Here is a 12880-nt window from a genome sequence, read left to right on the forward strand (position 1 = left end):
TTAACCAAATATTCTTTTGTTTTTTTAATGGTTTCATCAGTTCAGTTTAATCTTACCTCGCATCACAACAATCACTCAGTCACCACCCACACACCATTCAAGTTTAACAGCGTTAGAGGTGGGGGTGAATCTCATGGAAAAATATGGACTTAACAATTAAAATAAGCTGAATTCCAGTTATCAAGTAAAATATTTCAAATTGGTCAAACAAGTCAGTCTTCTAGAGTCAGCCCTCTTCTGTGTCAAGTCATTTATGACCTTTTAAAGAAGCCGTGTCATCACAACAGGCCTCGAACTTTGGTCATCAGTCACTCGGAGCCCTTCCTAAAAAAAAGTTCCAGGTTCAATTCTATCAGAACACATTTAAAACGGACAACTATTAATCTGAAAATACTTTGATAGACGATGTATTTCAAGCAGTATGGGGTGACACTTAATTTATGCTTCCTCTTCAAAACCTTTTACGAGTATAGGCAAGAGATTTTCCACACATAGCATACCTCTGAGCCTGTCACAGTTGTGCAATTTTTCAGGTGCTTCATATATTCGTCATGTAAAAAAGCCTCTTGAAATGAGCCAAAGTTTTGTTAGTGCATGCATATGGGCAATTCTTTGGGTTCTACTGAGCCCACAGCCAGAGGCTGGCACATTTACACCACTTGAAAAACAGTGGTGGGCACATATTCTACTACAACGCCACACCATAGATTATTTTGGTTCCATTCACTCTTTTAAGATGCCTCATTCCCATCATGCGCTCTGCTTTCTCGCCATGACGAGAGCAAAGGAGAAGCTCCATCAAGGGTGTAACGTCTCCACGTGGCTTTGGGGTTTTGCTCCAGTTTCTTTCAGCTAGCTTGAATTGGAGGCACTGCTGCTGTAGCAGCTGGAGGTGGAAGGAATGGGAGGTGCTGGAGGTGTGCTGCTGCCCAGGGCTTTTCGGATGTGGGGCATGAGGAAGGGGTCACTGGCCAACTGCAGCACATCCACCCTGTCCTCTTTGTGGTAAGCCAGGCACCGTCGAATGAAGGCCTGTGAAGGGAAACCGTGACAAAAAGTGACTCATTATAGCTGAACACACTTTAATAAAAAAAAAAAAAAAAAAAAAAAAAATCCTTAAGCTAACTGCTGTTCTGTTAAAGCACCATGTGTAATACACTTTAGAAATAGTTATGCCAACAGGTCAATTTGTTGCAGTTTAAAAGAAATGAATACCAGACCTTTGCTTCTGTGGTGACCGCAGGTTTGGGGGGAAACTGCACCTCGGTGGCTTTTAGTATCGTGTTTTCTTGTAGGATATCCTGCTGCGACTGGTTATGACCAAACGGCTTGAAAAAGATCAAGTTACACACTTGTTGAGTTCATTTATTCAAAAAGAAAACAATCCTGAAAACTATTGTAATATAGGTCAGTGGTTACCTTGCGTCCATACAAGCTCTGGTAGAAGATGACCCCTACTGACCAAACGTCCACTTTGTTGGATATTTTAGGGGGCTCCTTGCCCACTACAAAGCACTCAGGTGGTAGATACCTGCAAGCAAGACAAACAAAAATAACAAATCATGGAGAAAAAAAAATTTTTTTTTCTCTGATCTCTCTTTATTCTCAAACTGCTTGCTGAATATCCATCCATCCATCCATTCGCTTCCGCTTATCCTTTTCAGGGTCGCGGGGGGCGCTGGAACCTATCCCAGCTGTCATAGGGTGAGAGGCGGGGTACACCCTGGACAGGTCGCCAGTCTGTCACAGGGCTAACACACAGGGACAGACAACCATTCGCACTCACATTCACCCACACATTTACACCTAGTGGCAATTTGGATTATCCAATTAACCTATCCCCACAAGCTGCATGTCTTTGGACGGTGGGAGGAAGCCGGAGTACCCGGAGGGAACCCACGCAAACACGGGGAGAACATGCAAACTCCACACGGAAAGACCCCGGCATGATGGTGAAATTGAACTCAAGACCTTCTTGCTGTGCGGCAACAGTGCTAACCACCGTGCTGCTGAATAAAGAATTAAAATTGAGTTAGCAGCATTACTGTGAAACCGTTACACATCTGCTTGCGTAGTCATACTGGTTGCTTGGTGACTAAATGCAGTGCAAAGTGTCTGTGTGTACCAGTAGGTCCCTGCTCCCTGCGAGGTCAGCTCCATGCCATCTGCAGAGTTGTAGCTGTCATCGTCCATGATCTTAGACAGACCAAAATCGGTGATCTTTATCTCCCCGCAAGCTGTGCCGTTGACCAACAGGATGTTCCCTGGTGACAGAACACATAAAATGAGGGTTCACAAGCATCACGAGTCCTACACTGTAAACATAGCCAGAGATGTTTTATGTTTAACTGAATTAGAATAGAAAACACATTTGTGTGTTGCCCATAAAACTCAGTGAGACTACCAGGCTTGAGGTCGTAGTGTATGATGGGTGGCCGAATCTGATTGAGGTACTTGAGGGCATTGACGAGCTGCATGACGATGGAGCGGCCCTCCTTCTCCGTCATCGATTTGTTCTGCTTCAAGTAGAAATCCAGGTCATTGCCTTCACAGTACTCGAGTACTGTGCAGAACCTGCACCAGATTAGATAACACATGGGTTAACTGCGAAGGCGTCAATGATCACCTACACGTTCAAACACATCCTAAGATGCCTGATGTGATAAAAACTGATAATATCAGCAACACTTACCAAATTTACAAAAAACATGAACAAAAAAAGATCATGTGCATCAGCCACATTATTATTACTGGAAATCTATAGAAGCTTTCAAATATTCAAAGCTTCTGCTTTCCATTTCTTTTCATCAAACATAGCAGTTTTAACATTTTCTAGCATTTACTATGAAAAAAAATTAGTAACATTGTTAAAAATAATAAGTAATTCTTAAATGTTGTCACCTAAGGCTCTCATCACCTCCATAGCCACTGCCACAGACTAAAAACTACACAGAACAAACTTCCAACTGAAACCCAAGCTCCTAAACGTCCATAATAACTACAGATGAGAAAATTAAAATTGAAGTTTTTGCCACTGAACACTACCGAATAACGAACACTTACAGATAATCATCGCATTAGTGCCACATCGTGAGCTTTATGTGAAATGAAGCACTTACGAGTCTGTGTTGAGCGAGAAATAGTCGTAAAGTTTCACTATTCTAGGATGATCGAGTTCTTTGTGGATTCTGTATTCTCTACAGGCGTGTCTGCAATGGAAAAAAAAAAAATGAATGAGTCCGAATTAATCACTTGAGTATAAATTTAAAAAAAATAAATCAGAAATATTTTCGATCACACAATAACACGTAGAGAGCACATTTACAGAGCGGCAGACTCACTTGTGGTAGTTTTCCTTCTTCTCTTCCCTCCAGTTCTTGTTGAGTTGATGGATTTTAATGGCCACGTACCTCTGCTCTGTGAAATCAAAAGCCTGTAAAAAAAGGTACATTTCACATCAATACAAAGCAGTTTACTACTGGCCTGAATTTCCCATTGAATTCTCTACAGTAGCTGTTTACTGCATACAGAAGTGTTGCAAGTCTTATCTTCCTGTACGTCACTCAAAGTTTAGAAAACAAAGGAGGAACAAAAAAGGTATTCACGAGGAATGGAAACCAAGTAAATAGCACCGGCTTACCTTAAAAACTTCACTAAAGCCACCTCTTCCAAGTAGTTGTAACAGCAGATATCGGTCATTCAGTGTGGGGTGGTCTTTAAATCTACAAAGTAACACGTCGTTAAAGTATTTGTTGCTTTAAAAAGACACCACAGAGCTTGAGTAGGGCATGTTAAACTGGGATGATACGCACTGTGAGTTGTCCTCATTATGGATTCTCTTAAGCTCCCGAATGTGCAGATTTCTCACACGCTCCAACTGGTCCAGCTCTGCATGGATCTCTGCTTCTTCCTGCATACAAGTGCAGAGATTTATCACCTACCTCATCGTTTGAAAGGGTGACTCCAAAGGAGGAAAAAAAAAAAAAAAGTGGGAAAAACAACAAGAAAAGTGAAAAGAAACATTGGCACCTTTTTAAGATGACCGATTCGAAGTTTGAAGATCTCCTCTTGCTCGCGATACTCTGCCAGTGACAACCTGTGAGAGATCAGAGAGCCAGAAATGCATAATTAAATAAGAAATAAACAAGATATTAAAAACAGAAAGCAAAGAAAATGTGAGATTTTACTGAAGAAAATATGTTAAATGTCTAAGTAATTGTGATCTACAGAGTTAAATATGCAGCATTTGACCTCTTACTAAATTTTTTTCACCCAATGCTGGTCGAGGTTAACGGCTTACTGACAGCCATCAATACCACTCACCACAAAACTGCATGACTGGCCCCCCACAGACCGGTAAACCTCATTATATTCAGGCTAGAAGCTTATTAATCCACTAATTGTTAAACAATAAAGTGATTTGCTCCGTGTAACCGTACGTTTCATTCTCTTGGCCGTTGCTTCTGCTTTTTCGTTTGTTGTGCTCCAGGTTGGGTGGAGGCGTTTGGGCCATGGAGGGAGGTTTCCTCTTCCCCAGCAGCTTCCTCTGCCTCTCAATGTCCTCCCGCTGAGAGTTGATTCGCTCTTGCTGCCTACAACATGCAGGGACAATCTGGCGTAAGCATTTCTGTATGCAGAATAGAAAAAAAATAACAATTTAAATGTACGCTTGTGCCCATTTGCGTTCTGACTTGATGAGATTCTGGAAGGCATATCCATCTGTCCACTGCTCGGTGAAGGAAGCTCCGTGGCGTACGGTGGTGAAGTGGCCCAGGCGTAGACGGTCCTGCATGCTCTTGTCTCTGCATGCCATCTTCTCCTGTCTTGACTTCAAACACAAATAAAGAAATAAATGAGTAAAACAGTGCAGGCACAAAAAAAACAACCTAGATATAAAGTATCAAATATTACTATTCAGTTCCACCTTAAATCACCATGAAGTCTTTCAAAAGTTACATGACGGCAATGCTTACATGCATAAACTGACTTCTTTGGTTTTCACATTGTACTACAGAGGTGTCCCAAATCAGGCAAACATACTTGTGCAAATTCATATTCACACCGACCCTCTCAATTAGCAGCTTCTTGCTCATGGTCACACACTTGTTTAGTCTCTCCTTGTAGCGCTCCAGCATCTTCTGCTGCTCGTCCACCTGCCGCCTCAAGTCACAGTTCGCCTGCCAAAACACGCATCATCACTCTGACAACCAATTCTCATTACAGCAAGGATTCAAGGCCGCTTTATTAAACTGACATGATGGGGAAAAACTGCCAGCATTTCAGTTTGTAGCTTGAATGAAAGTGGTGTAAATGTCAGCAAACCAGTGGCATTTAAAAGCTAACGAGCGTGATGAGCTATAAGCGGGCTGGGGAAGGTTAATTACTGAGAGATTTGTCATTGTTAGCCAAATAAAACATCTATGCATGTCTGTGCCTCTTCAAAGAAACCGATTTGGACAATAATGACTTGTCTCACAGTTGTATTTTCAATGGTCCAAGCTATCTGTTAAGAGAAACATTTGAGTAACTGCTGATTTTACCCTCAACAGGTCATCTATCCTCCCTTCCTTCTTCTCCAGGTCAGAGTTCTTGCTCTTCTCCAATGCTGTCAGTTTCAGGATTGTCAGGTCCGACTGAGGAAGGAGATCAAAAGGTAGCAAGCACACACACCCCTCACTAACAAAGGAGTCCATCACTTTAAATTTAAATCAAAATCAGCCACTGGTATCGCAAATATTAGAAGTGACTTCTAAGTGCTGACCTTTAAATCAGGCCAATTAGTGTAATTTACAAGAACAGCCGGATGTGTTGCAACTATTATGTCAGAAAACCAGCAGTGTGAGACCTTTAATGCCCTTTTAATTCTAGCATCCACATCCCAACTGTACTGTACTTTTTTTTTCTTATGGCATAACAAGATGTGCAGTGTTGCAACCTTACAAATTTTGTCAGACTTTACAAAACACTTAAACCAGGGAGATGCTTCAACATGACTGAGACTATAATGAAGGGAAAAAAAAAAAAAAAAAAAAAAAAAGAAGAAGAAGAAAAGTCAAGGTGTCAAGCAGTGATTTGGGTCAGTCTCAGTTACCTGGATGGCTTTGTGGGAATAGGAGTGTGTGGGGGCTGTTTTAACAGAGCTGCAAGATGAAGAGTCTGTGTGGGCTGATCCTGTGGACGAAGGACTGTTGTGCTGAAGCTGTATTTCACAGTGAAAGAAAGAAAATATCAGACTTGGATTCATAGACAGCATAAACAGTTTATAAAGAAGCTCAAAGGCATTAAAAGGAAAATATAATGTGGAGAGAATTTCATTAAAAAAAAAAAAAAAAAAGAAAGAAAAAAGAAGGATAGTTCTGAATGAGAAAGAAATATTTTGACAGTCCATAGTAGTTTTATTACAACTTTCCTTGGAGATATAATGGGACTAAATGCTAGCGAAGCATGCATTTGGATATGCTCCTGATCCAGAAAAGCTCTACTCTGGCAGATTGTGGCCGTGGAGCAGACACGCTGCTAATCCACATTGAAAGGAGCCATTCGAGGTGGTTCAGGCATCTGACTAGGATGCCACAGGAAGTCAATTATCGCTCCTGTTCATTTAGAGCCCCAACGCCATAAATTACTGCTTACGGAGCTGCTAGTTGCTGGGGGAAAGTTACGGCATGTAATCAAGTTATCAAATATATAATGCAGCCATCAAAGAAGCTTACACATTTAGTGCAAGCAAATGTTTCATATAATGTAAACACTGATCTTCAGGACTGTTCCCTGCTTTACATCCCAGCCAGTTGAGCCCAAAACTGAACAACATCTGAAGGCATGACACCAGCACTAGAAAAGTTAGCTCCCATTTCACTAGAAATCACCCTTTGGTGTTTCCACTGGCTGTAATGATGCAGACAAACCAAAGACATGCCAGTTAGTCCTCTCAGAAAAGAAGAAAACTCACAACTATCGACTGACTTTGACAACAGAGACGAATGCTGTGCTCACCATAGGATTAGACAGTGAATGTTGAGGAGACGAGCGCACCAGCATAGGGATGCTCCGAGCAGGACTGGTGCCAGAGCCGCTGCTACCAGCAAACTGACCACAGGGAAAAGAGAAGAAACAAAGAGGACAGAGTGGTTATTTACCAAAGGATCAATGAAGGGCAGTACTGATATAACCAGGACAAGAGTATGAAAGAGGAAAGCTTCAGAACTGAAAACAATGAGCATCAATGAAACAATGCATTCAATAAATCTAAAGCATCTTAGGTCCTCTCAGTTTGTACTCACATCGCAATAATCGCTCATTTTTTGCCCTCTTCCCTTTCCTGTAAACAAAAACAGCCTTTTATAGTAAAGGAAACATAAATGTGACTCTTATAACTTTGTATTTTAAGACTCCAGTTTTTTTTTTTTAAACAATTATTTAACACTACTAATTACACTAATTATTTAAGTGGTGCAACACTTTAAAGTTGAGCAGCTGATCATTTCTGAATACCGAGAGGCATTTCTGCTTTAAACACATAAGCATGTATGTGGACTTGCCTTGGCTGTTGTTGTCATAGGTGTCTCCTTTCCTCTTCCTGCTTCTGTCATTGGGCTTCTTCTCTGGTGTCTGACAAACACAGAAAAGTAGCTTAGAATTTATTAATTAACCACATTAACAGCAAAGAAACTGTATAAATGTAAGTCTTGGAGCTTTAAGTTTGAGTCTCTTAGTTAAAATAAACTTTTGAAAAAAAAAAAATGTAATAACATTAACAGCAGTTTTTTTTTTTTTTTTTATCCGAGTTTAGTATTTAGTAAACTTTGATGTAGCACTTCCAGTCATATTATAGTCATACCAGGTTTTAAAATTTGCCTATGAGGTGGTATGCTGGCTTATTGCTATGCCTCATTGCGTCACAGCAAGAAGGTTCAGGATTAAGTCTGGATAATGAGTCTTTCTCTGAGGGCTTTACATGTTTTCCCATGTTTGTGTGGGCTTCTTTAAGCCAGCTAGGTTCCCCATTTATCCATAAGCATAAACTAAAATTTACAAAAGCATTTTTCCTCTTTCTCTGGGTTAATTATTGGTTTTCTCTCAATTTCTTTTAAACACTTTAAATATTAAATTCTGTTACTATTTAATTAAAGTGTAAAAACAAAAAAAAGATTGATAAATTATTCTCACACACACACACACACACACACACACACACACACACACACACACACACACACACACACACACACACACACACACACACACACACACACACACACACACACACACACACACACACACACACACACACACACAGTGTTTCCATACACTACTGCATGTACTACACAAAATACATAACTAATCTGAAACAGCTAATACTGAAAACCTGCGAGCTGCACACACAAACATCAAAAACCAACCTCCAGTTCCTTGTCACTGAGTGATCCTGCACTGCACAAAGACTGGTTGGATGATTCGCTGTTGGCCGAACTCTACAGCAAAGAAGAGAGACAAAGACCCGATTGGTTAATCATTAACTACTCTTATGGACAGAACTGAAAATGTGTTATACGGGATATTTAAATGATCTGCATGCATGAGATACAGCAAAAGACGCCTGTGGCCTGTTTAGAGTCTGTCAGCATTACTCCCCAATTCATTTCATTGCAGATTTCTACAATGCAGTATTATCAAAAAATAAAACACCAACCACTATGGCAGAACTCACAACTGTCACACTATGACCCTTGTGAGTGCGCATTACACACATCACCCTGTTAATCTTCACTTGACTTCCAGTTGGCTGAATTGGTTGGGGTCATTAAAGGCCAGACTCTGCACAGCCTGATGAGACTAAGAAGAAACAGCAGGCTTTCTGGGGCAGGAGGCTAATGCTTTTTAAGGCCTGCTAGCTTAATGCTTTTCAAGGTCACAACTATAGCAGACGACTCCTCTCATTCCTTTATATTAACATCTACAGTTTGACTGCAACGTCCTAAATAGCACGCAAAGACATACAGTGGATATCTATAATGTTAAAATATATCCATCCATTCATTTCCAAACTTTAATGTGACCTATAACCTGTGAAATTTAATTGAAAAAACAAAGCAAAAAACAAAAGCACAATAACCAGAATTAGTGTCCACACTCTTAAATTAATACTTTTTTAAAGCACCTTTTGATTTAATCACAGCAATCAATCTTCTTGGGTACACAGCTGCCATTGATTAAAGAAACCCTGATTAACCCCAAATAAAGTTCAGCTGCCCTAGTAGGATTTTCCCAACATTTACTCCGTTGCAAAATAGAGCAAAAGCCAAGCATCAAAGAGATGTTATCACTGAAAGGCATCCGTCAAGAGAAAGGTTTATAAAAATAAGATAAAAAAAAAAATAAATGTCCACAGCATTGGATATAGCATGGAACACAGTGAAGCCAGTCATCAAAAAAGGCAGAAATATGGGACAACAGTGATGAAAAGACAAGATGGAAACTGGTCCGGGAGGCTGCCAAGAGCCCTACAGCAACACTGAAGGAGCTGCAGGAAATTCTGACGGTACAGGTTGTGTACTGCATGTGACAACAATATCCCGTATTCTCCATATGTCGGGACTATGGGGTAGGGTTGCAAGACGGAAGCCATTTCTGACAAAGAAAAATATCCAAGACCAGCTACAATTTGCTAAATCATCAAGTTTAAAATTAAGAAGGGTGGAAAATTGACATTGATCTGAGGAGACTGGCCACACATACATACTGAAAGCCCCAAACCAAAAAAGAGGAAAGAAAAACAACAAAACAAACCTAAAAACCAACAACACAAATAAATAAGTGGCATAATGCCATATCCATGTTGAAGCATGGTGGCGGCAGTATCATGCTTTTAAAACCTTAAGGCATCTGCCAGAAAGCTGTACATGAAGACGAATTTCCCCTTTCAACACGAAAATCACCCGAAGCATATATACACACTTAGTATATGACGTTTTATATATTTTTCCCGTAATGTTTGTTTTTCAGTTGAGTTAAGTAAGGTAAAGGTGGGTGGTGGTATCACTTTTAACAACACAAAAACCTGGCATTTTAACAGGGATGTCTAAACTTTTTATATCCACTGTATACCACTGGTATCATACCCACAGCCTTACATCATTTATCCTCCTATACCACAGCAAGCAGTCCTGAGAATAAATTTAAGAGCAAAATATAGGTCAAAAAAAAAAGAAAAAAAGAAAAAAAGAAAAAGGCTGCTTTCTTAGGAGCTGCCATTTTCTCAGATGTGCACCCTCGCTTATTAATACCCAGTTCAACAGCAGGATACAGCAAAGCACAGCCAACACTGTGAGCTTCAGCTGCTGTGCCATTTAAGCGTCACTATCCTCCACTGAAACAAAGAGCTGCCGACCAGCTCCTGTGTCAGCCAAAACAGAGCTTGTCTTGTTGTACCTTTAGCTCATGAAAACAGATCACAGCACTGAAGAAACCTCCTGAACACAGGGCACACTGTAAACAGAGAGGACTTCTAAGCATTCCTCATCTGAAAGACTAACACAGGAGTGCTAACCAATTGCACTCACAGTGGGGTTGTGGGATGAATTCCAGGAATTAATTCAGCAAGAATTGCAAAATTTAGCAAAAACAACATGCATCAAGTCCAGCATCTGCAGAAATGACCTGTACCTGCAACTGTTGTCATTTTAAGCAACAAAACAACCATTACAATGTTAAAATGTTCCAACCTTGGCCACACCGACTCCAGTGAACCGAGCCTCAAGTAGCTCCTGCCTTCGTGGATCCAGGCTGATAGCCTGGCTATGAAGTCCTTCCATCATGCCTAGAAAGTAAGACATAAACAGTAAATGGACTGGTACTTGTATAGCAATTTTCTAGTTAATTTGGGCACTCAAAGCACTCTCTTATTACAAGTCTCATTCACACAAGTTGTTTTTAACTAGGCACTTTTAATCTAACATTCCACATTTCACGTTGGACGAACCAGGAATTGAACTACTAACCTCCTGATTGGTGGACGACCTGCTCTACCTCCTGAGCCACAAATATTTAACTTATGTGGAAGACCTGGTTTGAGTTAGTGTCACACAATTCAATGTATATCATTCCTTCTGATTTGGGGAAGTGATCCAACAAGCTTGAGGTCTGACTGGGAAAATGTAACACCTTTTGTCACATTTGCATGGTAACCTAGGCATTTATTTGATCAGTAAACGTGACAGCCTGCTGTTCAAAGAGAACCTTTCCTCAAAACACAAACACCAGGGCAAATTTGCTTAAAGTGACACTCTGAAATTAATTTCAAGAAACAGGTTTTTAAAAAAACAAAAACAAAAAAATAGAAAAAGAAAATTAAATCTGAGAGCACATATGGGACGTGTCATAGCTCAAAAACCACCAAAGAATATAATAATAAAATAATGATATTCATTTCTGAGCAGGCAGCCCAGCAAGCCCGTTCACTTGTATATCAAAACAATCCTAGAAAGCATAAGTTACCTAAACAGAAATACTATCTAGCTCAATCTCAACACCAAAAGCAATCCCATGGGCTCATAGCTCTCCAATTCGAGCAGCCTTTCAGCAAAACCTTGATAAAAGTTGGTGAAAAAACCGTTTCGATACTGTTGACCGATCGAGTGGACGAGGAATGCCAAACTTAGCTAAAGCTAACGGTGCTAATCAAAATCCTGGTAACAACAACACAAAAGCGATACGCTCCCATCAACTGTCAGCTTATCATATGCCAATCGGCTGAACGACTCAATCGTTGCCGATAAAATGTAGGATTTGAACCTACCTACTACACAGCTCAATTTGACTAGCTAGGGTCAAGTGATGAATCGAGCAAACGCCAGCTACAGTAGAAGTCTCACCTGGAGAACCTTTTGCAGTTTTCACAGCACTCACCACCCCAGAAAGGATGTTATCCGTCCAACCGGCGACAGCAAACTCCTTAACACCCCCGAGCTCCCCGCATCTCAAATAAAGTTGTCTGTATTAAGTTATCCATTTACAATTATTAAGAAATCAGGGAAGACATTTGTTAGCTTAGCTAATGCTAGCTATAAAGACCAGTGTGGCTGGCTCCTGTCGGTGTCATCCGGACAGGAGGGCCGTGATCCTCGGGGTTTCCTCGTCCGTGTTGGTGCCCCTGCACGGGCAAACCGGGAGCTGTCAGTGCTCTGAAGTCTCCTGACAAGTGCTGTCACATTTCTGCTTCACTCGGTCTTCCTTTTATCGTTACAGAGCGATGCTTGCACCGGGAGGAGTCATCTCGTTACAGTCCATTATTTTAATGCTTAAGAAAAGATCATAACCTCCCGCAGCAAGGCCGCAGTGAGCTCCCAGGAGACCTTTTACAGTGATGCTTCCAGTGCGCCGGTTTACCACATAATGTACGCTCCCCCAAAACGGACTCAGTACTGTAGTCAAGGTTGGATTACAACCGGGTGAAATCGTTAACTTCCCAGGTCTCCACACCACAGGGGGCCCTAAAAAGCTTCCCTGAGAGCTGCTTTTTAAATCTGGATTTCAACCAATAAAGTCAAACTAGGTCCTGCATGTACAACATATTTTTGTTAGCTTACAGAATAATTTAATGCATTTAGTCGTTTGCCTGAACTGTGCATGGATTCTTAGAATAAACAGATGCATCAAATCACCACAAATTAAATGACACCAAAGAAATCTGTATTTTAAAAAAAAAAAATGTTAGTAAATGTTTAACACTGTATTTGTGTGAGCTTAATTCCTTATCATCACTGCTATGTAAGCTACTTCCATGAACTTACCTTATGTATTCAAATATTTTATGCTCAGCTAATTATTTTTTTACTTTTCACATAAAACAGCGGTGTGAAAACGAGTTTTCTCGTGAAGC

At 40.6% G+C, this 12880-nt stretch overlaps 1 protein-coding gene and 1 long non-coding RNA gene across 3 annotated transcripts in view; one reads left to right on the top strand and one right to left on the bottom strand.

The window, feature by feature from the left end:
- Positions 1 to 12412, bottom strand: LOC116329807 (serine/threonine-protein kinase tousled-like 2). 2 transcript variants are annotated; one of them, XM_039616336.1, is made up of 21 exons: positions 11908 to 12412; positions 10725 to 10819; positions 8403 to 8474; positions 7542 to 7611; positions 7284 to 7321; positions 6997 to 7089; positions 6092 to 6199; positions 5541 to 5633; positions 5067 to 5177; positions 4692 to 4828; positions 4440 to 4592; positions 4030 to 4096; positions 3813 to 3910; positions 3641 to 3722; positions 3342 to 3433; positions 3120 to 3209; positions 2405 to 2574; positions 2126 to 2264; positions 1420 to 1531; positions 1221 to 1328; positions 1 to 1032 (listed from the first exon to the last, which is right to left on the bottom strand). In XM_039616336.1, the coding sequence occupies exons 2-21, from the start codon at positions 10815 to 10817 to the stop codon at positions 853 to 855; spliced, it is 2106 nt and encodes a 701-aa protein (XP_039472270.1). In that variant the 5' UTR covers positions 10818 to 10819; positions 11908 to 12412; the 3' UTR covers positions 1 to 852. The 2 variants fall into 2 exon arrangements, with proteins under 2 accessions (XP_039472270.1, XP_031607759.1); XM_031751899.2 differs by having other exon boundaries at positions 11874 to 12410.
- The window catches only part of LOC120441422, a 9833-nt gene continuing 6245 nt past the window's right edge, over positions 9293 to 12880 (top strand). The window contains exon 1 of the long non-coding RNA XR_005614067.1: positions 9293 to 9541. This is a non-coding gene — a long non-coding RNA (uncharacterized LOC120441422). The remainder of the gene's footprint in view (positions 9542 to 12880) is intronic.

The sequence above is a fragment of the Oreochromis aureus genome, linkage group 8 (genome assembly GCF_013358895.1).
Source record: "Oreochromis aureus strain Israel breed Guangdong linkage group 8, ZZ_aureus, whole genome shotgun sequence".
NCBI lineage: Eukaryota > Metazoa > Chordata > Actinopteri > Cichliformes > Cichlidae > Oreochromis > Oreochromis aureus.

Excerpts from the sequence above, each read along its gene's own strand:
- LOC116329807 (XM_039616336.1), bottom strand. The coding sequence starts at position 10,817 with ATGATGGAAGGACTTCATAGCCAGGCTATCAGCCTGGATCCACGAAGG. Across the intron at positions 7,090-7,283 it reads AAATGAGCGATTATTGCGAT|TTTGCTGGTAGCAGCGGCTC; the intron begins GTGAGTACAAAC and ends CCCTGTGGTCAG. Across the intron at positions 3,723-3,812 it reads CATAATGAGGACAACTCACA|ATTTAAAGACCACCCCACAC; the intron begins GTGCGTATCATC and ends GTTACTTTGTAG.